The sequence below is a fragment of the Paramisgurnus dabryanus genome, chromosome 23 (assembly GCF_030506205.2).
Source record: "Paramisgurnus dabryanus chromosome 23, PD_genome_1.1, whole genome shotgun sequence".
NCBI lineage: Eukaryota > Metazoa > Chordata > Actinopteri > Cypriniformes > Cobitidae > Paramisgurnus > Paramisgurnus dabryanus.
Genome location: NC_133359.1, coordinates 24456722 through 24484342, shown reverse-complemented (window position 1 = coordinate 24484342; position 27621 = coordinate 24456722). Strand labels below are relative to the sequence as shown.

Here is a 27621-nt window from a genome sequence, read left to right as displayed (position 1 = left end):
TAATGTTTTAATGTACTGTAAATGTTGCCAAATCAGTGCTGCCCTGACAGCCTGTTAGACTAATAATTTGAATAAGAAATCATTTGTATTGCGTATAGTGTCGAACGCGGCCATCCGCGTGTAACCGCGGGGAGTATACTCAAAAAGCTGCACGGACGCGTGCGCGCGCGAGCCGGACGCGGAAAAAAGTATATCGCGGCCTTTAAGGTACTAACTACTCATGTTAAATTAAAGTAATAAACCAATGAAGTGAACTGATCACAGTATGTTACGAGCATTTGTTTTGTGTAGGCTAAATATGTTTACATTTTGCATTATTTCTTCTGTTCTTCACGTTTACAATGTTATGAAATCAGCTGAAGTAGTACATTAGAAGTCATTTTTGATGATAGGGTATGTCTCTTGTAAAAAAAAAAAATGATTTTTAGGATACAGAAATTGTTCAATTAATTGAATTAGAAACACTGCAAAAAATGACTTTCTTATTAGTATTTTGCTCTTGTTTTCAGTACAGATATAAAAAATTCTTAAGTCGAGATTAATTTTTTTGATGGGCAAAATGACCTAAAAATATAAGTCTAATTTTTCGATCGAATTATCAAATTTGTGCTTAAAACAAGCAAAAAAAGGAATCTACTACAACTTCAAGTTCACAACTTTTTTTGCATGTTTTAAGCACAAATTCACTTACATTTTTTTTCTTAAAGCTAGATTTTTCTTAGGGGATTTTGCTTATCAAGAAAATGCATCTTGATCTAAGATTTTTTTTTATATTTGAACTGAAAATACGTCAAAATACTATTAAGTAAGAAGTAAGTCATTTTTGCAGTGAACCCACAACAATAAAAAGAAGTAAACTTTCAAAAAACATTTTGTCCCCATTTTGTAATTCATAGATAACAACAAATGATATTTTAATGATATTTTGACCATTTAACTAGGAAATGTCCCCGGTTTTCATTTAAAAAATCTGGTCACCTTAACATAGTTGTTTGTTTATAGCATCCGATAAGAGAGCGAGAGCTGTGCTAACATCGGCATTGGGTGGAATATAAACAGCAGTAACAATGACTACTGTTAGTTCTCGCGGTAAAAAGAACGGTCGACATTTAACAGTCATATATTCCAAATCCGGGGAACAGTGGCTTTCAAGAATTATACTGTTGTTTGACCAGTCATTATGCACAAATATACACACACCGCCCCCTTTGCTCTTACCAGATTCATTTTTTCTGTCCCAGCGATGTAAAGTACGACCCGCCAACTGCACTGCAGCGTCCGGGATCCCTGGGTGCAACCAGGTCTCACATATGATCATAATGCCACAGTCACGGATGTATTGGTTCCCGGCGATGTAAAGCTCCAGTTCGTCTATTTTGTGAGCCATATGAATGTAGATAAAAGAATGGAGGTCCAGGTGTGATTCTGTATCCAAATATCTGTGACATTAACAGTAATACAGGAACCCAGTGGTTGTTGATGTTACTCAAACGCTCATCTAAGATAACCTGTATGATCTTCAGTAGGCATGAGATACGACTGTTTGATCTGTGATAGAGGAGTTCAGCACAGATGTGTGAGATCTGAAAATGTGGCATTAGTTGAAAGGCTTGGGTCTCTGAAAACAAACATCTCAGACACACATAGGACAGATCTTCTAAAATCAGCATGGAATGAACAACATACATTGCCAAATATTATAAGTTTAATTTGTAATGCCTCTTTAATTAAGTTAAAATAAAATAATAACCTCAGTATTACAATTGTCTTTCAGTTGACAGTTTAAAATAAGTCTTATGGTTTAAAATTGAACTAAGAAGTAATTGTCTATTTAACAATATGGTGAACAGTCAGTGTGTAGAGTCTGTGGTGTGAATATTTTCTTGCAAATTTTTCTTGTAAATACTAATTTGAATTAAAGAGCATGTTTAATACTCACTGTAGGAAGAGGTCACTGACTATGTTCAAAAGAAAAAGTCTGTTCAGATAAATAATGTAAAGGAAGTGAGAGTTAGTTTGCATTGTGTTGTCATGCTTCAGTGATGTGTGAGTGTTTATAGTGCTGTGAGTTTAACACTTCATGACTGAGATCAGAACAGAACAGAATCTTCATCATCACACAAACCAAAAGAACAACAATGACTTTCATCATCATCTTCATCTGGACTCTTTCAGTTTTTATTCTGGGTAAGAAATGAAAGAATGAACCAGAGTTGTTACACATCTTTCTGGTGTAGTTGTGTTTTGTATTATATGATAGTAATGTTTTATAAACTAATTGTTTTATTTTGTCTTTTATAGAATCGAGAGGAGTAACTCTGACTCAACCAAAAGTAAAAAGTGTTCAACAAGGACAAACAGCTACAATAGAGTGTCATATAGATGTAGGAATACATAGCGACTACTTAGCCTGGTACTTACAGAGACCTGGAGAAACTCCTAAACTCCTCATATATTACATAAATACTCTTCAGTCAGGAACTCCATCAAGATTCAGTGGCAGTGGAACAGCAAGCACTGGAAAAGATTTCACTTTGACCATCAGTGGAGTTCAGACTGAAGATTCAGGAGATTATTACTGTCAGAGTGCTCACTACATCAGTAGTAGCTGGGTGTTGACACAGTGATAAAGAGTGATACAAAAACCTCTGTCAGTCAGACTCACAGTGACTGCACTCATACACCTGACAGATACTGCAGATGATGATGCTGACAGTTTATTTCACTTACGGCTCATTTATTTGCTACTATAGTCTATTTAAATAACAAAATTGTAGATAATTATACATTTAATTATTTATTAATTATTTTATTTTTTGATAGTTTTAAACCGTATTATTAATTTATTGTCTGTCTACTAATTTCTGCTGAGTTAAAACAGCTTCAACATTTATGATTTATTTTATTATTGTACTACAGTTAAATTCACAATATTTTAACTGATGATAATCACTCATATAGAGAAACATCAGTCAGTATCATTCAGTCAACCGCTGTATCACAGATCCAAAAAGAATCACATGAGAATCAAACTAAACACACCAATCACTTCATGTTCAAGGTTTTACATTTGACTGACAGTTATGTAAATTTATTTCATCTGCAGGTGTTTTCATGCTTCATTGAGTCAGGTTTATTTATAAAATGTGAGCTTTCGTATTCAAAACAGACAAAATGAGTCAAAGACATAAAGATAGAATATGATTTTATTTGATGAATTGTCACACAATCACGAGTGAATGAATAAAGCAGACATAGACTTGTGTTGTTTGATGAGAGAGAGAAATGAAGAGAAACACAGTTAGTCTGTTAGTCTTGATGTGAGAGTGAGTGGATCTACTGTGAACACTGATCTCTCCTCAATTCTCCAGTGACTTTATCACGCTGGTCTTTCTGTGTGAGCTCACAGCTGACTGAGATCACTGAGCTCCACTCCTGCTCAGAGAGAGTCAGACTGCTGCTCCAGCTGTACAGACCGTCCTTCTCCAGGAGAGCAACACTGCTGTACTGAGACCTGCTGCTGATCCCGTCCACCTTCCAGTTCAGACTCCAGTCTGAGGGGAAGCCCTTGTTGGCCACACACATCAGTGTTGCTGTTTGCTTTGTGGAAATCTCTTCACTGGACGGCGGCAGGACGCTCACTTTAGGACGACTGTTGCCTGACAATCACATCAATAGTCAATAACTCACACAAGAAAGAAAAAATAACTTCACTCTCTCTCTGTTAAACATTAAAGTTTAGGTCTCCTGAAGAATTTTTAGTTTTTTAATCATAAAGATGCATTAATTGGCTAATATCACTTACGTGAAGGCTTTGAATCACTGAAATACATTTTGTTACTTCAATGAAAATATAAATGAAAAAAATATAGAGGCGCTTTCCTGGACAGAGTTTATATAAATAAAGGATTAGTGCTTAATTATATGAATACACTTTAGTTTTAACAAACAAACCTTACAATAAACATTACTGGTGTGCACATTGAGACAAAACAATGGCACTGATATGTTGAGATATTTCAATGCAAATTGTTTTCAGTTAAGACAGATCAAACATACATTTTAGCGTGGGACAAAACTTAAACTCTGTCTGGGAAACTGAAACATATTCATTATTGTGAAAGAATATATAAAAAATTTAAATATTGTATAAAGGTCAGTCAGTTAAAGTCTTGACAGTTTTTGTGTAATACTGCATATAAATGTATATCATTTATAAATAATATTAAGAAATAATATTCAGTTTTCTACAGAATACAAGTTTAGCATACACTTAAAAATCATTTGTGACATTAAGTCTTGCACTTGATAACACTTTCTATCTTGAACTTTAGTTAAACCTAAATTAAATTCCATTTAATATGAAGTCAATCACATTACAAACAAACAGCCCCCCCCCAAAAAAAATGTTTTAAACAATAAAGCAATTGCAGTTTGAATTTACTGTTTACCAAATGCTTTAACACAATATTGTTGTAATCCAGTTAGTTTCAACTACACACCAAATAATACAACGAAGCTGCACTAAAGTGTGAGCCTAAACATAATAAGATTAAATGTGAGGTCATATAAATGTAAACAATTTAAATCATTTTTGATTTTGAGAAAATCCACAAACTTTTTCAAGTATCTATATGTACAAATGATTAAACACAAACAAATATTAGTAAAAACTTCTGGGTGCTCTTGTATACACAAACTCTTTCTAATATAAATTAATATGATATTAAATTCCTCCCATCTTGTGTTTTATACCTGCTGTATATACTTAGAAACAGTTATTTATTGTATTAAAATTATTACTGGATTATTTACTTACTGCCAACATCCAGTCTGGTGCCGCTGCCAAAAGTGTACCACAGTGATACAAACTAATAGAGCGACTGTACAAAAACCTCTACACACTTGACTGAACACAAACTACAGCAGAATATACAACACTAACACAACACAAACAAATATTGTCAAAAATGCTAAGCACAAAACTATAAAATCTTTTCATGTTTGTTATCAATGTATTTTCTGCAGTTTTTACTTTTAGTTTTCATTTATTAACTTGTGTTGTGTGAACACTTTATAACTCTTTAACCAGCATACACAAACCTGAAGCTTTAGACAATTGAATTTTGATTATTTTGAACATTTGTTTTTACTTTTATTCAAAACTTTATTATTTCTTTATTGTTTAAGATTTTAGCTTTTATTCAGAATATATTTAGCATGCAAGTCCACATTGAATAATGATAGTGTAGTAGTCTGTATATATGAGCAGAAGTTTCCTGTCGTCTTCTTTGCATTGTGTTGTCATGCTTCAGTGATGTGTGAGTGTTTATAGTGCTGTGAGTTTAACACTTCATGACTGAGATCAGAACAGAACAGAATCTTCATCATCACACAAACCAAAAGAACAACAATGACTTTCATCATCATCTTCATCTGGACACTTTTTATCCAAGGTATAGTTTTTTTTTTATAGAAATGTTAAACTATTGAAAATGTAATGTGAAGTTAATGTTACAGTGTGTTTAACTCCAACAGGTGTCAGTGGACAGATAACTGTGACTCAAACTCCATCTGTTAAAACTGTTCAGACTGGTGAATCTGTCACTATGAACTGCAAAACAAATACAGAAGTGAGCAACTATTGTACTGGTTCATATACTTGTATGGCCTGGTACCTGCAGAAACCTGGAGAAGCTCCTAAACTCTTGATTTATGCTGCAATTCAAAGATTTTCAAACACTCCATCAAGATTCAGTGGCAGCGGATCAAGAACAGATTTCACTTTGACCATCAGTGGAGTTCAGACTGAAGATTCAGGAGATTATTACTGTCAGAGTCATCACTATATCAACAGTAAAGATGTGTACACACAGTGATAAAGAGTGATACAAAAACCTCTGTCAGTCAGACTGCACAGTGACTGCACTCATACACCTGACAGATACTGCAGATGATCAAACAACACAATAACACACAACACTGAACATAGAAATAACACAACATCATCTTATGATCAACAGAAATCATGCTAAGGTTTATACAGGTATGTATTTATGATAAGATAAACACAGATTATTTTAACATCCATCTGTTCATACTGATTATTCATCAAACCATATGCAGACTCCTCAACTTTAAATGAGAATAAAACACAAGAAATTATTTTTTACTAAATCAGTTTATTCCAATGGAAAGAAAACTTTATATTTTGTTATGAATTGGCTAGCACAACCCATAACAAATATTAAATGTTTATGAGAATTATAAAATGGTATGCAAATAACTTCATAACTGTCTAATGCCTTCATTTAAGAGAAGTGAAACTGGTTTGTTTTAGTTCAGATGATTTAACAATCAAACAGTGACACTGGGAGTGAGAAGTGAAAATCACATTTACATTGTCAGGATGAAGAGACTCAGAATAGATCAACTCTGTCTCCAGAGATCATCTTCACATCACAAGAGAGGGATTTTTCATTTACTGAACCTTTTCATCAACTATTAAAACTATTGAAGATCATGATACAGGACAATCCTGCACAAATACTACTGATGTCATTTTCATTAATGAAGCTGTTAGACACAAATGTAAAGTTTCAGAAGATTTATTGACTGTTTCAGCAAACACAACACATTGAACGATGTAACAGTGATATGACACTTGAGCTCTTTCAGTATTATTGAGTCTTAAATGACTAAAGGTGCAGTACAGTTTCGTGTTCCTGTAGCTCATCTGGTAAAGCATTGTGATAGCAGCCCAAAAGGTCATGGGTCCAAGGAACACAAATACTGATAATATGAATATCTTAAATGCAACTCGATTTATATAAAAGCATCTATCTACCTGTAATATTTGCAAAATGTTCCCCTAAATGTATAATGTTGGATACTCTGGCCTACACTATCTGTTGCAAATCAGCTGTTCCAAAAGATAATTTACAAGAGAAAGTAGACCAGACTATGTGCAAGGTGAGAGAATAGTTGTCTAGTTTTAATGTGTGTTAACAGACTATTGTATAGAGTTCAAGCTGAATCACAGAGGAGAAAATGTTGATGTGGCTTGGTTGATGTTTACTGCACGGGGATCAGACAGTAACTGTTTGATAGCAGACAAAAGTGTCCACAGTCACAGGTAAGACTGTTTATTTATTTAAATGTATACTTTAATCACTATATCAAAGATTTAATGTAATTCGTCTGAGTTTTTTTTTTTTTAAAGAGCCTCCGGCGTGATCTCTGGATAGGGGTCACTAGCATATTTTACACACACTAGAGGAACAGGACATGCTGGATCTGAGCAGCGCTCTTCAATTATTTTGCTGCCATTTTGTGTTTTGCCCCCCGATTGCAAGCAAACCTAGATTTGTTTCATGAGAGATGGGATAACCACCCACTGACAACGGAGCAAAACCTCACACCAAACCAGCTGTGGGAGATCGGACAGATGGAAAATCCCATTGCCAAATCAGAGGTATTAAAGTAATTATACATTAAAAATAACATCAGAGACTTGAATGCTGTTTTTATTGTATTTATAATAACCAAATGAATTGTGAATTATGATGATGTAAACAATAAACCTTAAATTTTATGTTAGGTGATGACCATTCCTGATATCAAAAGAGAGGACAGTGGATCTATCGAAGATAAAGACATGGCAATGAATGATCCACAGTTTAAAGGGCCTATAAGTCCTGAACATATGAAGCGGTTAAGACAACATATTAATCCTTTACAACCCTCCAAGTACAATGGCATGGACATTTATATGAGTCCAGTTTGTGCAAAATCTGCATACTGAAAAGTAGATCTTGTTGCATGTACTGTGCTTTTCATTATTTTTAATCTGTGTTACTTCTTTACTAGTAGATGTCAAATAAGCATCATCTCTTGTTTAATCTTTTTTTTTATCTAGCGCATTACAATGAACATTAAGTCCTTAAATCAGAATATTACTGCATACAAAGCTAGCAAATGACAAAGTTGCACAAAGTAACTAAATTTCATGGATAAACCCACCGTCTACAGACAGTAGACATATCATCATGTCTGCTGTTAAAGCTGAGAAAGATGTGTGACAACAAGTATGCTTTTTGTTTTGATTGACTCCACTTGACTGAACAATTTCCAGGTTAACTTTGCACAAACGTTTTTATTGTTATAATGAGTTTGATAAACACTAGTTGTGATGTTATGACTTTTACCTGTGAGTAAATAAATATCACCTCCATCTGTCATGTGCTTAACAGTGTATGAGACCTTGACAAATGCTGTTTGTTTGCTGAAATATGTTATAAAGCTTGTAAAAGAGTGAAATAAGTGTGCATTTATATTTTGTCTTTTCAACTTCACAAATCAACCCAGAGTTTCATGAGTTTTCTCAAGTTGCTGAGTGATGCTGATATAAAGAGAAGGAAAAGCTTTAATATGTTAGCACATGACTGTTTACTCCACATACAATGGAAAAAGTACATAATAAAAGTTTATAATATTTAGTTTCTGTTATAGTTTAATATTTTTAGGGGCGGATTTGCGGACAGGGCTTACTCTAGTCCCAGACTAAAGTGCATCTACTAACATATTTTAACACATATCAGTGCTATTGTTTTACCTCAAGATGCACACCAGTATATTTTTTGTAAGGTTTGTTTGTTAAAACTTTTGATTTGTATTTTCAGTACAAATATCTAAAAAAATTTAAATGAAGATGTATGAGCAAAATGACCTAGGAAAATAAGTCTAGTTTTTAGACAAAAAAATATCAAATTTAAGCGATTTTGTGCTTAAAACAAGCAAAATAATAATAATAATAATAATAATATAATAATCTGCCGATGGAATAATTTTTTTATTCTTGAATTAAGTGTTTATGGAAAAAGTAAATTTATTTCAATAAATTTTTCTTATTTCATTGGCAAATTTCTTTTGCTTGTTTTAAGCACTCATTTACTTAAAATCTATATATTTTTGTCTAAAACTCCTTATTTTGCTCATGAAGAAAATAAATCTTAATTAAATAATTTTTAGATATTTGTACTGAAAACAAGACAAAAATACTAATCTTACTGAAAAATCCAGCTAAGACCAGCATAAGCTGGTAGCTGGTTTAAGGTGGCAGAACCTGGTTTGAGCTGGTCCTCCCAGCCTGGCAAAGCTGACCAGCTACGTCCAGCTAGACCAGTTTAATAAGTGACCATGGCACAGCTAGACCAGCTTGCTACACCAGCAAAACCAGCTAAAACCAAGCTGGGAGACCAGCTAAAACCAGCTCACCATCTTATGCTGGTCTTAGCTGGAATTTTCAGTAGGGTAAGAAAGTATTTTTTTGCACTATATTGTCTGTATGTATATAGGTAAAACAAATGAAAACATTTAACCGACCAGTACAACATTAAATACACTGAAAAAAACGATTAAAGAGAAAGTTCACACAAAAATGAAAATTCTGTCATCATTTACTCACTCTTATGTTGTTAAAAACCCACATAAATGTCTTTGTTCTGATGAACACAGATGAAGATATGTTGAAGAATGTTTGTAACCACACCGTTAGTGGACCCCATTCACTTCCATAGTAGGAAAAAATAATACTATAGAAGAAAATGGGATCCACAAATGGTTTGGTTAGAAACATTTCTCAAAATATCTTCCTTTGTGTTTATCAGAACAAAGACATTTAAACAGGTTTTTAACAACATGAGCGTGAGAATTTTCCTTTTTAGGTGAACTATCCCTTTAATTCAATTTACTACATTTTTTTAAAGGTAAGTGCTTGCAATCAATTTATATAAGCTATATTTAAACAAAAAAAGTAAAACAAAATAAAAAACTTTTGTTTAAATGTGGCTTAAATAAATTAATTGCAACCACGTGTAGTCTCAAACCAAACTTTTAATTGAAACCAATTAATTTCTCTCATTATATTGTAGTCCAACATATTATTTTCTTAGCAATAATATTACAGTTATATAATTGTAAGAGAAAATAAATATCCAGTAGTGAAAAACTTTCTTAAAATAATGTAGGTTTCACACAAGTAATGACCCTGTGATTTGCTGTTTTATAAGATGGGTAACAGCGCCACCTAATGCATCTCTGTTACTGGCTCGGAAGCGAATTGCTTCTTAATTGACTAGATAACTAGTCAGTGGCGGGTAAAGAGTTAATGTTTGTAACCTCTGAAGTCATTTCTGTTGTCAAGGTCACCCTGGCAGACGCTTTGATATCGTGACATCATAAAGCCCACGCTCAAGTCATCGCGTGTGGGACAGCACGAGTCGTTCATGGGTCACATTTGAAGTTCGCTCCTCCTGACAGCTGCTGGATTTCTCCTCCTAAAGGTTTTTGTCTTTTATTTAAGTTTTATGATGTTTGCTTATAGCAGTCATTTTAAATTCAGTGCTGCTTACATAAGTAACGAAATAGAGCAAAGCAATCAAATAAAAGCAAGTTTTTAATTGAGCTGTATCTCCAGCAAAAGAAGAAATTAAGTGATTTTAACTGCAGTCTGTGCGTTTTCCCCAACAACACTGAAGTGAATTATTTTAATTTTTCTATTTATATAATATTATGTACAATTCATAGTAAATTCGCTTTTCGATAAGTAATTACAGCAAAATCATTGTTAAACAATTTCCGTGAGTCACTAGATGGCAGCACAGACACAATAAAAGGAACATAAGTGACTTATTAATAAACAATATCCATTATAAAAGCTCAGAAGCGAGCTTTAATTAATAAAACACTGAAAAATACACTAATAGTTAGGGTTTATTGTTTATTGTTTGTTTTGTACCATACATCCCTACTGAAAATACCCACCTAAAACCAGCATAAGCAGGTGGGCTGGTTTTAGCTGGTTTTGCTGGTGTAGCTAGCTGGTCTAACTGTGTTTTGGTCACTTTTTAAGTTGGTCCAGCTGGACATAACTGGTCAGGCTGGAAGACCAGCTAAAAACCAGCTACTGCCACCTCAAACACCAGCTAAAACCAGCTAATGCTGGATTATTCAGTAGGGATAATAGGTAGATACAAATGAATTACAGTTTTTCTCAGTCTCTTTCGAGCATTTCTCAGATCAGAAATAAATTTTTCAAAACACGTTGTTCAACCTTCACATCATCAAGTCAGTTGTGCACAACATACAAGCAAATTCTCATTGTTTTGGACAAATTGTAAATGCTTTGGTACAACGATGCACTTGATCATCTAAACTTGTCTGCTGTTTGCTACATTTTTAATTGTTCATGGTTTCTGTTGAATAGTTTTACATCTTTAAACATTTAGACATTAGTTCATGATACAAGGCATGTAATGCTGAATTGTGACCTTTTTGTGATAATCTGTTACTGTAAGCATGTTTTCCATAGTTTTCCTTTTTTTTTTGTCTTTTGTAAACTGAATTGATAAATTGCTGTCAAGTGAATATTAAAATTTAGATTCACAGACAATTTCATGGTCGGTAATTCGGTAAGTGAAGGTCATGATGTTAGTAATTATAAAGGTCTTTAATAACTGAATTAGTTATGATCTGGTACAGTGTGCTGAAGTGAAACTCATGGACATTTATTTTGTTAGCAATTATATTTCAAATGCTGCTCATCCCTGTGCATAGCCGCCATTAAATGATTCTGCATTGGTTCAATTCATGGTTAAAATGAACATGAACAAAAAGCTAGCATTTTCCCATCAATTCATATAAGTAATAATACAGTGATTGATATGGGGTGTATTTTATTAAGTTTATTTCTGCTTAATAGGCACAATAGATTTGTAAAATTATGAATCTTCAGTATAGAAAACACAGAGGGGTGGTTTACCAGACAGAGATTAACTTAAACCAGGACTAGGCCTTAGTCCTATTGGATAATCAAAATATTGTCAGTGTATTAAAACTTTCAGGAAAAATGTTAAAAAAACATTTAAAAATGGAAACTTAATGAAACCAGTGATAAAGTGAATGATGTTGTATTTTTATATTGTATATTGATGTTGAGTGTTTCTGCATTAAGTTCTAGATGAGAGCTGAGTTGCCGTGGCAACCGTGAGGCATCATCAGTCAACAAAGAGCAACAACAAACTCTCATCTCTCTCAACGCTTCTCTTTTATTGTAAAAGGTTAGTAAAAATTATAACATTTCAAAGAAAAAACATTGTAATTCACACGCTTTAATGTCAAAGTAAAGTTTAAATACCTTAACTAACATGAACAAACAATCAACTATATAGTTTTTCAGCTTGTATTAATTCTTGTTAATGTTACTTAATATCAATACAGTTATTAATGTTAGTTCATGGTGCATTAATTACAGTTTTTCTCAGTTGCTTTAAACCTTAAAATCAGAACAATCTGTATAAACATTATTGATGTCCTGCAAAAGCCTGTAACTTGTTCATTATCCTTACATTTTTACATCAGTGAACATGTCAGTGCCATCAATATAGCAAATCCGTGTGTTATTGTTCATAAACAAGACAGTCAAAATGTTTAGTCAAATGTTATCAATATGCCAAGTGTACCTACACAATTATAAGTGTCAGTATTTTCTGATGTAAACTGTGATGAATTCACCTTTTTACCATTTTTAATGCTAAATTGTATATTGGACAATTGTATAATAATCTGCATGATGTATTTAAGCATTTGCAATTTGTTCAAAACAATGAGAATTTGCTTTTATGTTGTGCACAACTGACTTGATGATGTCGAGGTTGAACAAAATGTTTTGAAAATTAATTTCTAATCTGAGAAATACTCCAAAGAGACTGAGAAAAACGACAGAGTTATGACAGCAGGAGTTCAAAATGCTTGAAGGTCACGTGATTCATGTTGACTTCAGATACTTCCAGAAACTTGATAACAGGCCAATCAAAAACACTGAATTTGTCCATCTATCTGTCTATCCCTCTTTCTGTCTGTCAGTCAGTCAATCTGTCTGTCTGTCTGTCTGTCTGTCTGTCTGTCTGTCTGTCTGTCTGTCTGTCTGTCTGTCTGTCTATCTATCTATCTATCTATCTATCTATCTATCTATCTATCTATCCCTCTGTCTATCTGTTTGTTTGTCCATCTGTCTATCTATCTATCTATCTATCTATCTATCTATCTATCTATCTATCTATCTATCTATCTATCTGTCTGTCTGTCTGTCTGTCTGTCTGTCTGTCTGTCTGTCTGTCTGTCTGTCTGTCTGTCTGTCTGTCTGTCTGTCTGTCTGTCTGTCTATCTATCTATCTATCTATCTATCTATCTATCTATCTATCTATCCCTCTGTCTATCTGTCTGTCTGTCTGTCTGTCTGTCTGTCTGTCTGTCTATCTATTCCAGTATCCAAACCAGTCAGAGACAGCGATGTGAGGACATCAAGAGGAAATAAAGTAAGATTAATAATATTATGTTTATTATTTATCTTGATTTGTATTATTGAATGTATCTAATTTGGTAAGTCTTGTTAATAGTGTCGTTTTTTTTTAGAAAACAAGAAGTAAAGCGCTCTCAGTGCTTGACTGAGGAGTTGAAGAGGAAAGGGCAGCTGCACAATCCTAAAATTATGGTTAGCGCAAATGAATGAAATAAGTCATGCGTTAATTTGACAGAATCTGTTTTGTAACAAAGTATTTTTACTTGTGTTTTGTAGACGGCAGTCTGTCGGTAGAGATGCAGTAGATCTCTCTATCCTATCTATCTGTCTGTCTGTCTGTCTGTCTGTCTGTCTGTCTGTCCATCCATCTATCTGTTTATCTATCTATCTATCTATCTATCTATCTATCTATCTATCTATCTATCTATCTATCTATCTATCTATCTATCTATCTATCTATCCCTCTGTCTGTCTGTCTGTCAGTCTGTCCATCTATCTATCTGTCTGTCTGTCTATCTTTTTATCTATCTATCTGTCTGTCTGTCTGTTTGTTTGTCCATCTGTCTATCTGTCTATCTATCTATCTATCTATCTATCTATCTATCTATCTATCTATCTATCTATCTATCTATCTATCTATCTATCTATCTATCTATCTATCTATCTATCTATCTATCTATCTATCCCTCTGTCCGTCAGTCAGTCTGTCCATCTATCTGTCTGTCTGTCTATCTATTTATTTATCTATCTGTTTGTCTGTTTGTTTGTTTGTCTATCTATCTATATATCTGTCTGTCTGTCTGTCTTTCTGTCTGTTCGTCTATCTGTCTGTCTGTCTGTCCCTCTGTCTATCTGTCTGTCTGTCTGTCTGTCTATCTATTCCAGTTTCCAAACCAGTCAGAGACAGTGATGTGAGGACATCAAGAGGAAATAAAGTAAGATTAATAATATTATGTTTATTATTTATCTTTGTGCTATTTGATTTGTATTATTGAATGTTTCTAATTTGGTAAGTCGTTTTTTTTAAGACAACAAGAAAGCGCTCTCAGTGCTTGACTGAGGAGTTGAAGAGGAAAGTGCAGCTGCACAATCCTAAAATTATGGTAAGCGCAAATGAATGAAATAAGTCATGCGTTAATTTGACAGAATCTGTTTTGTAACAAAGTATTTTTACTTGTGTTTTGTAGACGGCAGTCTGTCGTTAGAGAGGCAGTAGATCTCTCTATCCTATCTATCTGTCTGTCTGTCTGTCTATCTTTATGTCTGTCTGTCTGTCTGTCTGTCTGTCTGTCTGTTTGTTTGTCCATCCATCTATCTATCTATCAGAGTCACCAGAGGAAGAAGAGGGTGAGAAAGATTAGAATTAGTTTCTGTTTGATTTATTTCTGCATTAGTATAACTGTACTGATGTACATGTTTTTGTTTTCAGCTCTTGGAGTCAAACCCAGTGTACTGGCTGTGGACAAAGTGTGTTTCTGAATCACCACTAACATGATGTCAGATGAAGAAGACAATGCTGTTGATGAAGTGTCGGGTGGATTGTGAGACCTTCATTGTTGTTTGATTTATGCAGCGTTGAATTGCTGTCTAACAGAATGCCACCGCTTATCTACAACCCAGAGGCAGCAAAATAAACACATTTCATTCCAAATCTGATCCCAAGAACATAATCTCTTGCTTTTTTAACTTTTTTGTGTGTTTATTTTTCCTATGCTTCATTAATAAAACTCTTACATTTTATCAACATGTTTCTCCCAAATGTCTTTATAATATAAGCCTTTATGACACATATATTGTTATAATATATCTTATATAAAATAAACCGTAATGTTATTAAATAGTACAAATGACAAGGTATTGAATTTCGAGAGCTTTCTGACTTCTATCACACAACATTGCTGGCAACATCCAAGAATTATGTTGTGGCAACATATAAAAGACTTTCACAATCCTAGCTTGGTCGTCAGATTATGTTGCAGTTGCATAACAGTCAAATATTTTGGTTAACTGGGAATTTAGGGCCGCATTTCCCAAATGCATGGTAAGCCGAATAAGATTGTCAGCCGACATTATTAATACGCCCGCTTGTGAAGTTTATTCAGAGCCGTCGTTTTTTCTGTGTTTTCCCCTGCTTCAATTAATGTAAAGCTGCTTTGAAACAATTACCAATTGTGAAAAGTGCTATATAAATAAAATAAAATTGAATTGTAAAAAACAGTTGTATGAATCACCTGAGACTCAGGGGCCGTTCCCCAAAAGCATCATAACTTAAGTAGTGCTTGAAAATGGTTGAAGATCTACGAGTGCTCCTAGGTTGTAAATCACTAAACTGCATTGTAAGGAGACAAAGTTAAGAGGTCACCTGCTGGATAACCAGCATACTGCACCTAAACTTTACTCCTGTGCAGTGATGATAATATAATGTTTTTAAATGTACATATTTTTAATAGGATATTTTTGTTTATTTGTTTAAATTGATTAGATAAATTACATTTAAAACAAAATAAAATGCCTGAAGATAAATGAATTCAGAGAAAAAAAGCGATGAGTGGTTGCTGGCATCTGCGGCTACATTTCAGGAACATTAAAATGTTGTTTATAAGGAAAAGGGCATGTGATTAAAGAAAACATGTGATTAAAGATTTTAAGGATGTGATAAGAGGCTGATTCGCCTGATGTTCACATATCAAACACTGACTATCATAGTTCCACTTATATTAAAAGGCAATGCTTGAAGAAACTGAATACCTGATTTGCAGAAAAGCTGTATTTTTAGCTCTTACCAATATATAAATATGTATCCATAAAACCATGAATAGAACAGTGCACCCATACAGGGCAGGTAAAACAAGTGTACAATAAATATTTTGTAAATTGAAATACAATAAGCTATATAATAATAAAAACTAATATAACACTGCACAATGGGATAACTATTATTTGACATTATAGAATGACTCGTAATTTTAGCACACGCTTGCTTTTTTAAGCCTAATGTTCTTCACTTGAAGTGCATGTGGTAATATTGTTTAATGTATAACAACCCATCAGGCAACAACAAAAAACTTGCCTCAGACCCAAATTGCCATGAAAAAGTTTATTAAAGTTAAAAGAGTTGGACACGACTTTTAGACTTCGCAAAAACGCCAACATTACAATCAAACCCACAACTTATCCAGCAGTTCACATAACCTGTAGCACAGAGAAAAGATATAGTGGTGTTACAAAAACACTTCCCTGCATCCCTAACCTGAATAAACAAATAATAAGAGGAAAAACAATAATAAAGGATGGTATCAAAGACCAACTGTCCTAAAAGACTTTTTAAACAACAGTCACATACATGTCCTCACGTTATAGGAACAAGAGCTCAAAGCAAACACAAGAAGTACAAATAACAGGACATGAGAAATCACAGGCCTGAGACAAAAACTGAGCATGCTAACAAGCAAACTAGCAGTAAATGTAGAGGACAGGGTTGTTAAGCCCGCCCACAGAACAGCCAAACCATTTTATGTGAAAGCATCTTTATCTCAGTTTTTAATGTTTGATTAATTTTTAATCTTATGCAGATCCTAGGGAACAAACAACAAACTCAAATGTCTAAAATCTGTTTTGATTTAATGTTTTTAATGTCCATGTGTTTGTTAAATCAAGACATGAGGCCGAATGAAACAGTTCAGTATATTACAGTGTTTCAATCGTCAATGGTTAATGTTAATTGTTTTCAAACATAATAAATGTTTAACATCTTGAGTCTGGAAGTGGGTTGTCTAAGTCTTATTTCAAAATGAAGTTTATATTGTTTATTTATATTATCATTTATATTCTTATGGGCTTTGTATTGTGTAGCTTCTGAATTTTTATAGGTGCAGACAAAATGTTTATTATACGCTTGCTTTACCAGGACTTTTCTATACATTGTTTTATGCATGCATATTGATATTATGCCCAACATTTGCTCTTTATATGAACCTTATAATTTGAGATTAAAAATCAAGGAAAGAGCAAATCAATACATGTCTTTAAGTACAGACCTTCTGAAATGAGTAGAACAGATAAAAGTCAGTGTGTGATATGTGAACATTATTACAGCCGGAAAACCTTTAATCATATGATTCCTTTACACAATTATAGGATAGTTTGTTAAGTTTACACTTTAGTAATCTTGTAGTAGTAGTTTACACTTCAGCACTACAGTATGTTCCTAAATTACGAAGAAACAAAATAAGAAAAAGCCATCAGGTTTATGATGTAGCTGTCATGGACACTGTTTTGAGTTTTACGCATGTTAGCTATTTTCCTTTTTAATATATTTTTTATTGCCCCTGAAATGCAACAGCAGTCGCCAGCAACCCTTTGTCCTTTTGTCCCTACCAATAACTTGCCAGTGTTGTTTTCTTCTTCATTGTTTTATTAATCAATGTTCAGTCAATCACATTGAAGTCACATTGTTCAGGACCTAATATGTGCAATTTGCCGGTTGTCCAGTAGGTGACCTCGTAACTCTCCTTACCATGCACCTAGTGTGTTTCCACTAGGTCCTGTAGGCAACTCTAAAGTCCTGTTTCACTGCCCCACTTCACTCATCTTGATTTCTAAAGGCTGAAGTTATGTCTGGAAGAGGAAAAGGCGGTAAAGGACTCGGTAAAGGAGGCGCTAAGCGTCATCGCAAAGTTTTGCGTGATAATATCCAGGGAATCACCAAACCCGCCATCCGTCGTCTCGCTCGTCGTGGTGGAGTCAAGTGTAGTGATGGGAGAAACGAAGCTTTTCGAAGCTTTGAATCAATTGAACCAATTGCTTCGAAAATTGATTCAGTTTTTCGAAGCAGTTCGAAACCCACACACGCTGGCGACCCCTGCTGGTCAAAACAGTGTAAAAGCAGATCTTACCACACATTTTACACATTTTTTTCCAAAATAATAGCAAGATTTTTATTCAAATATGTTAAAAAAATTATTTAACGTATTTAAGACATAGTTAAAAGTGTTTTATGTGTTTTTAGTTTTATTTAGGGCAAACAAATGAATAAAACTAACTACCCTTTTAATTATGCACATTTTTGTCATTAAATCTGTCTATAAACAAAAAGTAGACAACATGGCAGTGTTATTAGTCAGAAGGATAAATGTTTTATGAACTTTCATTATAAAACTGACCCGAGTTCACCTTAACTTATTAGACACTGGTCATGTGATCAACTCCCCCTAGTGGTGAACCATCGGATTTTCGAAACGTTTCGAAACAGTTATGACGTAACGAAGCCTCGTTTGCTAAAATCACGTGACTTTGGCCAGTTTGAAACAAGCTCCGAACCACTGATTCGAAACAAAAGATTCGTAAATGTTTCGAAGCCTCATGAAGCAGTGCTTCGAAAACGACCATCACTAGTCAAGCGTATCTCCGGTCTGATCTATGAGGAGACTCGCGGTGTGTTGAAGGTGTTTTTGGAGAACGTTATTCGTGACGCCGTCACCTACACTGAACACGCCAAGAGAAAGACCGTCACCGCCATGGATGTCGTCTATGCTCTGAAGCGTCAGGGTCGCACTCTGTACGGTTTCGGAGGTTAAATGATTAAATCACGCAAACCCAAAAGGCTCTTTTAAGAGCCACCCACGTTATCACATAAAGAGTCGATACTTGCTCGGTGTTTCTGTTTTGTATTGAATTAAATGGTCTAATAAATAAACCGTGTTTTAAAGTTAGCAACATGTATGGATTATTTGAATTTTTCATCTTACAAAGACCTGTTATGGCGCTGCGTTATTGCCGTCCTTTAAATATTAAGGTAGTTCTCCAAAATACAGAAGTGTTTTAGATTCATAACAAATTTCGCTTAACTAACGCCCTTAAAACGAAAATTGTTCCCAAAATCTGTGCTCTAAAGTTGGGGACCCCTAATAATTTTCGCACTGATTATGTAATTTGATCATAACGACTGATTATGCCTAGCCTGTCCCAGTTGTGTTCAGTTTTTGTTTACAGTCACAGATAAAAAATAATTTATGTAAGAAACACTCTTGTATTGAGAATCTTAGAATGTGTTCGGAATTTATTAGTGTTGTGTCCCCAGCATTAGTAATGTTATACTGCCTTTATACGCATACTTAATAGATCTCGCTTGTAATAGTTAAACATTTTCTTGCAAAATGAAGATAAAGAGCGGAAGCCTGCCGACTTATATTAACATTTTAAAGAAATTGTATTTTAAAAATGAGCGGGAAAGTACATTTGCGCTAGAATGCGTGGGTGTATTAAATTCAAACATTCGGCTATGGGTGGGGCTACCGTTTAAGCGTCTTTGATTGGCTCTCTTACGTATTTGCTGCTCCAATGAAATCCATTCGTGCCATTTGTCCAATGAAGACACCCAATCAGCACCATGAGCCTGATCTCCATGAAAATTAGCATGAACAGAGAAGAAATACTTCTTCACCAGTGCAGATTTTTACACACTTTGTTGTTCTGTCTTGGGTGATCATGCCCGAGCCAGCGAAGTCCGCGCCTAAGAAGGGGTCCAAGAAGGCCGTTACTAAAACCGCTGTAAAGGGCGGTAAGAAGCGCAAGAGGTCCAGGAAGGAGAGCTATGCTATCTACGTCTACAAGGTCCTGAAGCAGGTTCATCCTGACACCGGGATTTCCTCTAAGGCCATGGGCATCATGAACTCTTTCGTCAATGATATTTTCGAGCGTATCGCCGGTGAGTCCTCTCGTCTCGCTCACTACAACAAGCGCTCCACCATCACATCGAGAGAGATCCAGACCGCCGTGCGTCTGCTGCTGCCCGGTGAACTCGCCAAACACGCCGTGTCTGAGGGAACAAAGGCCGTCACCAAGTACACCAGCTCCAAATAAATCTCTTGAAGCTTTCAACACCCAAAGGCTCTTTTAAGAGCCACCCACTTTCTCGTTTGAAGAGCTTCTGTATTTGACTTGAAATAGTTGGCAAAACAGTTATTCTTAATGTATTTAGTTAATTCTGTTTATGAAGCTGAATCAAAACCTCAACTGAAGCAGTTGCTTTGCAAAATAATTCATTTTATTTACCTTTGTTCTGTGATTTTGTCCCCTAAAGCCTCAATGTACTTCATACATTTACATACTTTGTACTATTAATGTCATCTGCAGCTTTGCTTTGTCATTACATGCCCAGATGAACACCAGGGCCTGTATTCATGAAACATCTTCGGGCAAAGTGTTGCTCCTGGTGACAAAAATAATGCAATTAATAGAAATGTGGGTGTTTCCCCTTAAAAAAAGAAGGAAAGCTGAAATGCCATAGCACCAAAAATAATCATAAGATTAACTAAGTTTTGTTATTTTAAAGCACAGATATCTCAATATTGATGAAGTGTTGATAAGTGTAAGGTTTATGATTTGTGATCAGCAAGAGTTGCGCTCAAAGTTTTCAGAATGGTCCCTTACAATAGACCTCCCCTCATCCTGCATATAATAAATGTAAAATACCAAATTGTCATTTTCCTCTGGTAAAGCATGTGTTCAGTAAACATACTGTCTTTGTATAAGAAATGTAGAAGCTACAAATAGATTTGGTTTCAGAAATGCCCGCAGTTTTACATCTCACATCTATATGTTTATTGTGTTTTTGTAAATAAATAATGTAAATGTGAGCCTACACTAAAATTCATGGATTCATTTAATGCTGATCAATCTCTATGGCCCACCAATTATAGGGGATGACAGTAAACCAATAAAAAAGTTAAAATAGCTTTATTGACATGGTTGAATGAGGTTTCTCGCAGTGTTAGTTTGTAATTTTTTGTTTAATTTTAATTCTGAATCTTTCTAGTGGTTTGTGAAATGGTGGATATGTTTCCTGTAATTTATGTATAATTTAAGCATGATGTTAAAAAGTACAGTAATGGTCCCACTTTATTTTGTGTACGGTGTGGACACAATTTGTCTTGTGTTTGAAGCTATTAAACAGTTCATTAGTACTGAATCACTGGTGTGCATGTATTTCAGTTTCTCACTGTCACTGTTATGTTATTGATGAATGCGCGAGGCCACTTTTATGCCCTGTTAACCTTGCAATTTGAGTGTAATTATATAGATTTTGTCAACATCTGACCGTAGATGCTGACACAAAGATACAGGAAGTCTATGGCTGGCGCGTGTGCTTCAAGATGATTAAAGCAACTAGTTTATATAACATTTCACAAGTCCTTCATTGATGTTCATTTAATTTAAGTGATTTAAAAAAGTGTCTGTTAAAAACACAGAAGACCTTCTCGACCTGTCATTGAATATTAAGCGATAAAAACTCATGAAAACCATAAGCAGCTTTATCGAGCGACTGATGTTGATCTTGGATTTTATATGAAGATGCCAAAATAACCTTTTCGTCCACGCGTGTTTTAGTGTCTATATATAGCTCTGGACCTCTGCTATGTGTTTACAGTGTCCTTTTATGCGCCAACGTGTTTTAGTACTCTGGTTTTGTTGTAAAAGTTAGAGGAGAAAACACACACGTTAACGGCTCGTGTAGGCGCACAGACACTGCGCTGTAACGGTTGAGTCAATATGGTTCTCATATGCTGTGTAAAAGTGCCGCGCGCTCTGCTGCTCCGCATTTACTGATCTCGTGTTGACTTTCTGATAATACAGATCCGCTAAAAATAAGATGGCAGAAACCGCCCCAGCTGTTGCCGCCGTGCCGGCCAAAGCACCCAAGAAGAAATCCGCTGCAAAAGCCAAGAAAACGGGACCAAGCGTGGGTGATCTCATCGTCAAAGCTGTTTCGGCTTCCAAGGAGAGGAGCGGTGTGTCTCTCGCTGCCCTGAAGAAAGCGCTCGCCGCCGGTGGCTACGACGTGGAGAAGAACAACTCCCGCGTTAAGATCGCCATCAAGAATCTGGTGACTAAAGGCACTCTGGTCCAGACCAAAGGCACCGGCGCTTCCGGCTCTTTTAAACTCAACAAAAAGCAGGCAGAGACCAAGGCAAAACCAGCGAAGAAAGCCGCTCCTAAAGCAAAGAAGCCCGCAGCCAAGAAACCCGCCGCTGCCAAGAAGCCCAAGACTACAGCGACAAAGAAGACCGCCGCTAAGAAATCACCCAAGAAAGCAGCGAAGAAACCAGCCGCCACCGCCGCTAAAAAGGCAACAAAGAGCCCCAAGAAAGCAAAGAAGCCAGCGGCTCCTAAGAAAGCAGCGAAGAGCCCCAAGAAAGCGAAGGCTGCTAAACCCAAGACAGCAAAGCCTAAAAAGGCAGCGCCCAAAAAGAAATAAAGTCAATACTTTATTTCCAACAAAAAGGCTCTTTTAAGAGCCACCCACCAGCCCTTTAAAGAGCAATGTTTCAATGTGTGTAATTTTTTTTGCAGTTAAACTCCAGAATTTATCTCATTTATTAAAACAATAAATACTTCATAAAATAGTACTTCTACTAAGAAGTCTCTAAAAGTTTTACTTAAGTGCCACGCAGATTTTGCAGTGTCTCTGCCATAAGAAAGCATTAGATTTTAATGCAACTTTAGTATTAAAGTTAAAAACGCTTTGTATATATGAAATGCAGTAGAGTATAAAGATGTAAATAAAAGTTATAGAAGCATAATAACACTACAGCACACTGCAGTACAGATACTTGTATTTTGTTCCCGAGTAAAGTAAAAATACTTCACTACTTTCCACCTTTGCTATTAAATGCGCTAACAACAAAAACAAATATATTAGTTAACTTTCAGTTTTTTTACAGTTTATTTCTTCTCAGGCAACACATACAGATATACACATATGAATGTATACATTATAATGAACTGTAAGTTGGATTAAAGCATCTGCCAAATGTATAAATATGAATATAAGTGGCAATTGTAAAACACAGGCAGGCAGAAAGATAGAAGGGGGCGGGATTTGGTATTTGGAGGGAAGTTCAGTGATTGGTTTGAACTTTTCACAGACTTCAACCAATAGGCAAATAAAGCAGCTCTTAAATACTGGAAACAACAACCTTGAGTCACAACTTTTTGTGATTACAAAAGTTAAACGAAAATGAGCGGCAGAGGCAAAACCGGTGGTAAAGCCAGAGCAAAGGCTAAGACTCGTTCATCCAGAGCAGGACTTCAGTTTCCTGTCGGCCGTGTTCACAGACTTCTTCGCAAGGGTAACTACGGAGAGCGCGTCGGTGCCGGAGCTCCAGTTTATCTCGCCGCTGTGCTCGAGTATCTTACTGCTGAGATCCTGGAGTTGGCCGGAAACGCCGCTCGTGACAACAAGAAGACTCGCATCATTCCCCGTCATTTACAGCTGGCAGTGCGTAACGACGAGGAGTTGAACAAACTCTTGGGTCGCGTGACCATCGCTCAGGGCGGTGTGTTGCCCAACATTCAAGCTGTGTTGCTGCCAAAGAAGACCGAGAAGCCCGCTAAGGCAAAGTAAAGCTAGTTTGACCAAGAATGAAACAAAGGCTCTTTTAAGAGCTACCCACTTTAACTATAAAAGCGTGAAACCCGTTTTATTGTATAGATTATGCATGTGTGTTATAACGTTACAGCATTTGCAAAGCAAGTTGCTTTAAGAAATATCCAGGCTTGAGTTGATTTAAGCAGGGGTTTTCAAACTGGGACAGGGAACGTCCTATTTCTTTCTACTTGGATACTATCAGTTTTCTTTTCTACTGTGCCCTTTATTTTAGTGGTGTTTATTATATTTTCTGTAAAACTGCTATGAAACCGGATTGCTGTAAAAAATCGATTTAAAATGTTTTTCTTCAGGTTTGTTCATGCAAAGTGCAACCAACTATTTAAGTCCAAACAGAGTGTTTTTATAAAATATCACTTACTATTCATTTAACAGTTTAGATGTCTTATAAATGTTTATTTGTACGTAAAAGTTCCTAACATAATATATAGACTCTAAAATGCACACTTACATGGTGTTAAGGGACGTTTGCGATTATATTATTTGTGTCAGGGTCGCTTTCATACTGGTGATGTCTTTTGCTTTTTACATTTTTATGTTAAGTATTTTTTATCAGAACATTTCAAATTATTAATTTCATATGACATTTAAACTTAAATATAATAACTTAAATGTGGCATTAAACTAAACAAAGGATGTCGAGCGGGAACAAACCGCTTCTGCTCGTTTGAAAAGAGCCAATGGCCAGTAGACGTCACACATTAGCCAATCACATGTCAGTTTACTGTCTCCGCCCTCTGAGCTCGTGGTCTTCTTGTCTTTAAAAGCAGCTTGCTGAGTGTAATTCTGTATTCACTTTTCTACGAAGAAGAGATTTGACTTCAGTCATGGCAAGAACAAAGCAGACCGCGCGTAAATCTACCGGAGGTAAAGCGCCCAGGAAGCAGCTCGCTACTAAAGCTGCCCGTAAGAGCGCCCCAGCTACCGGTGGTGTGAAGAAGCCTCATCGTTACAGGCCCGGTACCGTAGCGCTGAGAGAAATCCGCCGCTATCAGAAGTCCACTGAGCTGCTGATCCGCAAGTTGCCTTTCCAGCGTCTGGTGAGAGAAATCGCCCAGGACTTCAAGACTGATCTGCGGTTCCAGAGCTCTGCCGTCATGGCCCTGCAGGAGTCCAGCGAAGCTTATTTGGTCGGCTTGTTTGAGGACACCAACCTGTGCGCCATCCATGCCAAGAGGGTCACCATCATGCCCAAAGACATCCAGTTGGCCCGCCGCATTCGTGGAGAACGCGCCTAAACTGTGAAAACTCCACCCACATCAACACAAAGGCTCTTTTAAGAGCCACCACAATTCCACTGAACGAGATAATTTCTTTACATTTAATCTAAACTTTTAACTCCTGAGTAGTTTTAAGAAAAAAATATTAACTTTAAAACTATAATTAAAAGTAATGAAAAGAAGCATTCGTTTTTAAATTCAAGACTACAAATAAAAAGTTTGGAGTTTATTTCCCTGATTTTATCTGTAGTTACTTTTTAGTGGTCATATAAGCACTACAATCCACTGACTATTTAACCACCAACTTAAACGTTATGACATGTGAGTACAGCCGGAAAATAAGACCCGTTTAATTATTCCCGAGCTCATAATGTAAAGGTCAAGCATTTATAGTTTTCGCTTAAGTATAAAGTGGTCAAATATTCGTTTCGGGAAAATTGCATCCTTAACACTACCATACGTAAGTGCCTATTAAATATGGGATAAACCACAAAAAAATGAAGATCCTCGCTTTACATTTGGTTTTACATCTTGTTAACATTGCTGCATCTGTAAAACATCACATTTACTATTAACAAGCATGGCTGCATGTGCAAAAATCATAAATTGGTAAACGTAAATATTTTTATATGTGGTAACAAATGCAGCTTTAAAGTAAATTGGAGGTGGGTCAAACTAGAAGCACATTGCTGGCTCCGCCTTCATTTCTGTGTGTTTCCATCAGGTCCTGTAGGCAACTGCAAAGTCCTGTTTCACAGCGCACCATTATGCATTTTTGCTACGAGAAGCTGAAATCATGTCAGGAAGAGGCAAAGGCGGTAAAGGACTCGGTAAAGGAGGCGCCAAGCGTCATCGCAAGGTTCTGCGTGATAACATCCAGGGAATCACCAAACCCGCAATCCGTCGTCTCGCTCGTCGTGGTGGAGTCAAGCGTATCTCCGGTCTGATCTATGAGGAGACTCGCGGTGTGTTGAAGGTGTTTTTGGAGAACGTTATCCGTGACGCCGTCACCTACACTGAACACGCCAAGAGAAAGACCGTCACCGCCATGGATGTCGTCTATGCTCTGAAGCGTCAGGGTCGCACTCTGTACGGTTTCGGAGGTTAAATGCCTAAACGCCACACAAACCCAAACGGCTCTTTTAAGAGCCACCCACATTATCACATAAAGAGTAAACGTGTTTATTGTTACGTGTTAAACCGTTTTTTGACAAGTCAAAGAGTATTTCTTGAAATTAAATTGCTTCATAACGGTTGGCGAAAGCTTGTAACTTTGTATAAACACGTGTGTTATTGTTCCCTATGACAAACAGATTATTTGTTCTTAATCTTGTGGGTCGCTTTTGCAAAAGACATCTGCTAAATGTAAATGGCGTACTGAATTATCATTCTCATGGGTTTTAGTATACTGTGTCCCCCGCTCGCGTTCGTTATGTTAGCGTACATCCTCGTTTTATTCAGACTTTTGAACCTTCAATAACAATCTCTCTCTAATTTTTAATGACATGAATACGCTTTTTAAAAAGCTGAAGTTGTGGTCTAAATAAATTTATGTCGTTTTACTTTAAAACATAAATATCATACTAGTCTTTTTAATGTTACATTTAAACTAATAGACTCATTCAATCAAAACGAAGAACAGAACTAGACTATTTTCAGTAATGTTTTCCCATAATACTTGAAATTGGCTTATATAAAATTGAGCGGGAAAGTAAAACGAAACTCAAACACAGGGCATTTCAAATGTTAGGTGGGACTGCCGTTTTGAAGGCACTGATTGGCTCTCCTACGTCTTAGCTACACCAATGAAATCCATTCATGGTTTTGTTGAATGAAGACACCCAATCAGCACCGTGAGCCTGTTGTCCTTGAAAATTAGCATACGCCGAGAATAAGTAATTCTTCACCAGAGCAGACCGTTACACACTTTGTTATTCTTGTCGTGAGCAATCATGCCTGAGCCAGCGAAGTCCGCACCTAAGAAGGGGTCCAAGAAGGCCGTTACTAAAACCGCTGTAAAGGGCGGTAAGAAGCGCAAGAGGTCCAGGAAGGAGAGCTATGCTATCTACGTCTACAAGGTCCTGAAGCAGGTTCATCCTGACACCGGGATTTCCTCTAAGGCCATGGGCATCATGAACTCGTTCGTCAATGATATTTTCGAGCGTATCGCCGGTGAGTCCTCTCGTCTCGCTCACTACAACAAGCGCTCCACCATCACATCGAGAGAGATCCAGACCGCCGTGCGTCTGCTGCTGCCCGGTGAACTCGCCAAACACGCCGTGTCTGAGGGAACAAAAGCCGTCACCAAGTACACCAGCTCCAAATAAATCTGTTGAAACTTTCAACACCCTAAAGGCTCTTTTAAGAGCCACCCACTTTCTCCATTAAAGGGCTTCCAGTTTTTAGGTTGTATATGTTAGTGGTAAAATGTAACCATATATCTAACAGAATTCAAGGGATGTTTTAAATTTTTTTCGTTCTTATTTTGACAATGCAATGATCATAAGCCCCTATTTTCCTGTATACGTTACGGTTCCCTGGAGGTAAAAATGACCCCAGAAATTAAAAAGGTGATTACAAAAATATATACATTT

General features: G+C 36.0%; 7 protein-coding genes and 2 gene segments (V, D, J or C); 8 read left to right on the top strand and 1 right to left on the bottom strand.

Annotated features, from left to right (window-relative positions):
• The first annotated feature begins 2138 nt into the window (after nt 1-2138).
• Nucleotides 2139-2627, top strand: LOC135781086 (Ig kappa chain V region 120-like). The segment is given in 2 exon segments: nt 2139-2187; nt 2302-2627. Coding segments are annotated over 2 exon segments (375 nt in total).
• Nucleotides 2628-3336: 709 nt separating this feature from the next.
• Nucleotides 3337-3833, bottom strand: LOC135781080 (Ig kappa-b4 chain C region-like). The segment is given in 2 exon segments: nt 3337-3659; nt 3806-3833. Coding segments are annotated over 2 exon segments (351 nt in total).
• Nucleotides 3834-17973: 14140 nt separating this feature from the next.
• LOC135781078 (histone H4-like) lies at nt 17974-18936 on the top strand. Its single transcript, XM_065291393.2, has 2 exons — nt 17974-18109; nt 18755-18936. Exons 1-2 carry the CDS (start codon nt 17974-17976, stop codon nt 18934-18936), a joined length of 318 nt encoding a protein of 105 aa, XP_065147465.1.
• A 910-nt stretch (nt 18937-19846) lies between these two features.
• LOC135781060 (histone H2B-like) lies at nt 19847-20331 on the top strand. The gene has a single exon (XM_065291375.1). The coding sequence runs from the start codon at nt 19847-19849 to the stop codon at nt 20219-20221; it is 375 nt and encodes a 124-aa protein (XP_065147447.1). The 3' UTR covers nt 20222-20331.
• A 1679-nt stretch (nt 20332-22010) lies between these two features.
• On the top strand, nt 22011-22616 carry LOC135780800 (histone H1-like). The gene has a single exon (XM_065291081.1). It carries the CDS (start codon nt 22011-22013, stop codon nt 22614-22616), a length of 606 nt encoding a protein of 201 aa, XP_065147153.1.
• A 664-nt stretch (nt 22617-23280) lies between these two features.
• Nucleotides 23281-23834, top strand: LOC135787880 (histone H2A-like). Its single transcript, XM_073813282.1, has one exon. It carries the CDS (start codon nt 23379-23381, stop codon nt 23763-23765), a length of 387 nt encoding a protein of 128 aa, XP_073669383.1. The 5' UTR covers nt 23281-23378; the 3' UTR covers nt 23766-23834.
• An 800-nt stretch (nt 23835-24634) lies between these two features.
• On the top strand, nt 24635-25045 carry LOC135781033 (histone H3). The gene has a single exon (XM_065291347.1). It carries the CDS (start codon nt 24635-24637, stop codon nt 25043-25045), a length of 411 nt encoding a protein of 136 aa, XP_065147419.1.
• A 778-nt stretch (nt 25046-25823) lies between these two features.
• Nucleotides 25824-26150, top strand: LOC135780801 (histone H4). Its single transcript, XM_065291082.2, has one exon. It carries the CDS (start codon nt 25824-25826, stop codon nt 26133-26135), a length of 312 nt encoding a protein of 103 aa, XP_065147154.1. The 3' UTR covers nt 26136-26150.
• Nucleotides 26151-26977: 827 nt separating this feature from the next.
• On the top strand, nt 26978-27354 carry LOC135788129 (histone H2B-like). Its single transcript, XM_065298037.2, has one exon. It carries the CDS (start codon nt 26980-26982, stop codon nt 27352-27354), a length of 375 nt encoding a protein of 124 aa, XP_065154109.1. The 5' UTR covers nt 26978-26979.
• The last annotated feature ends 267 nt before the right edge of the window (nt 27355-27621 follow it).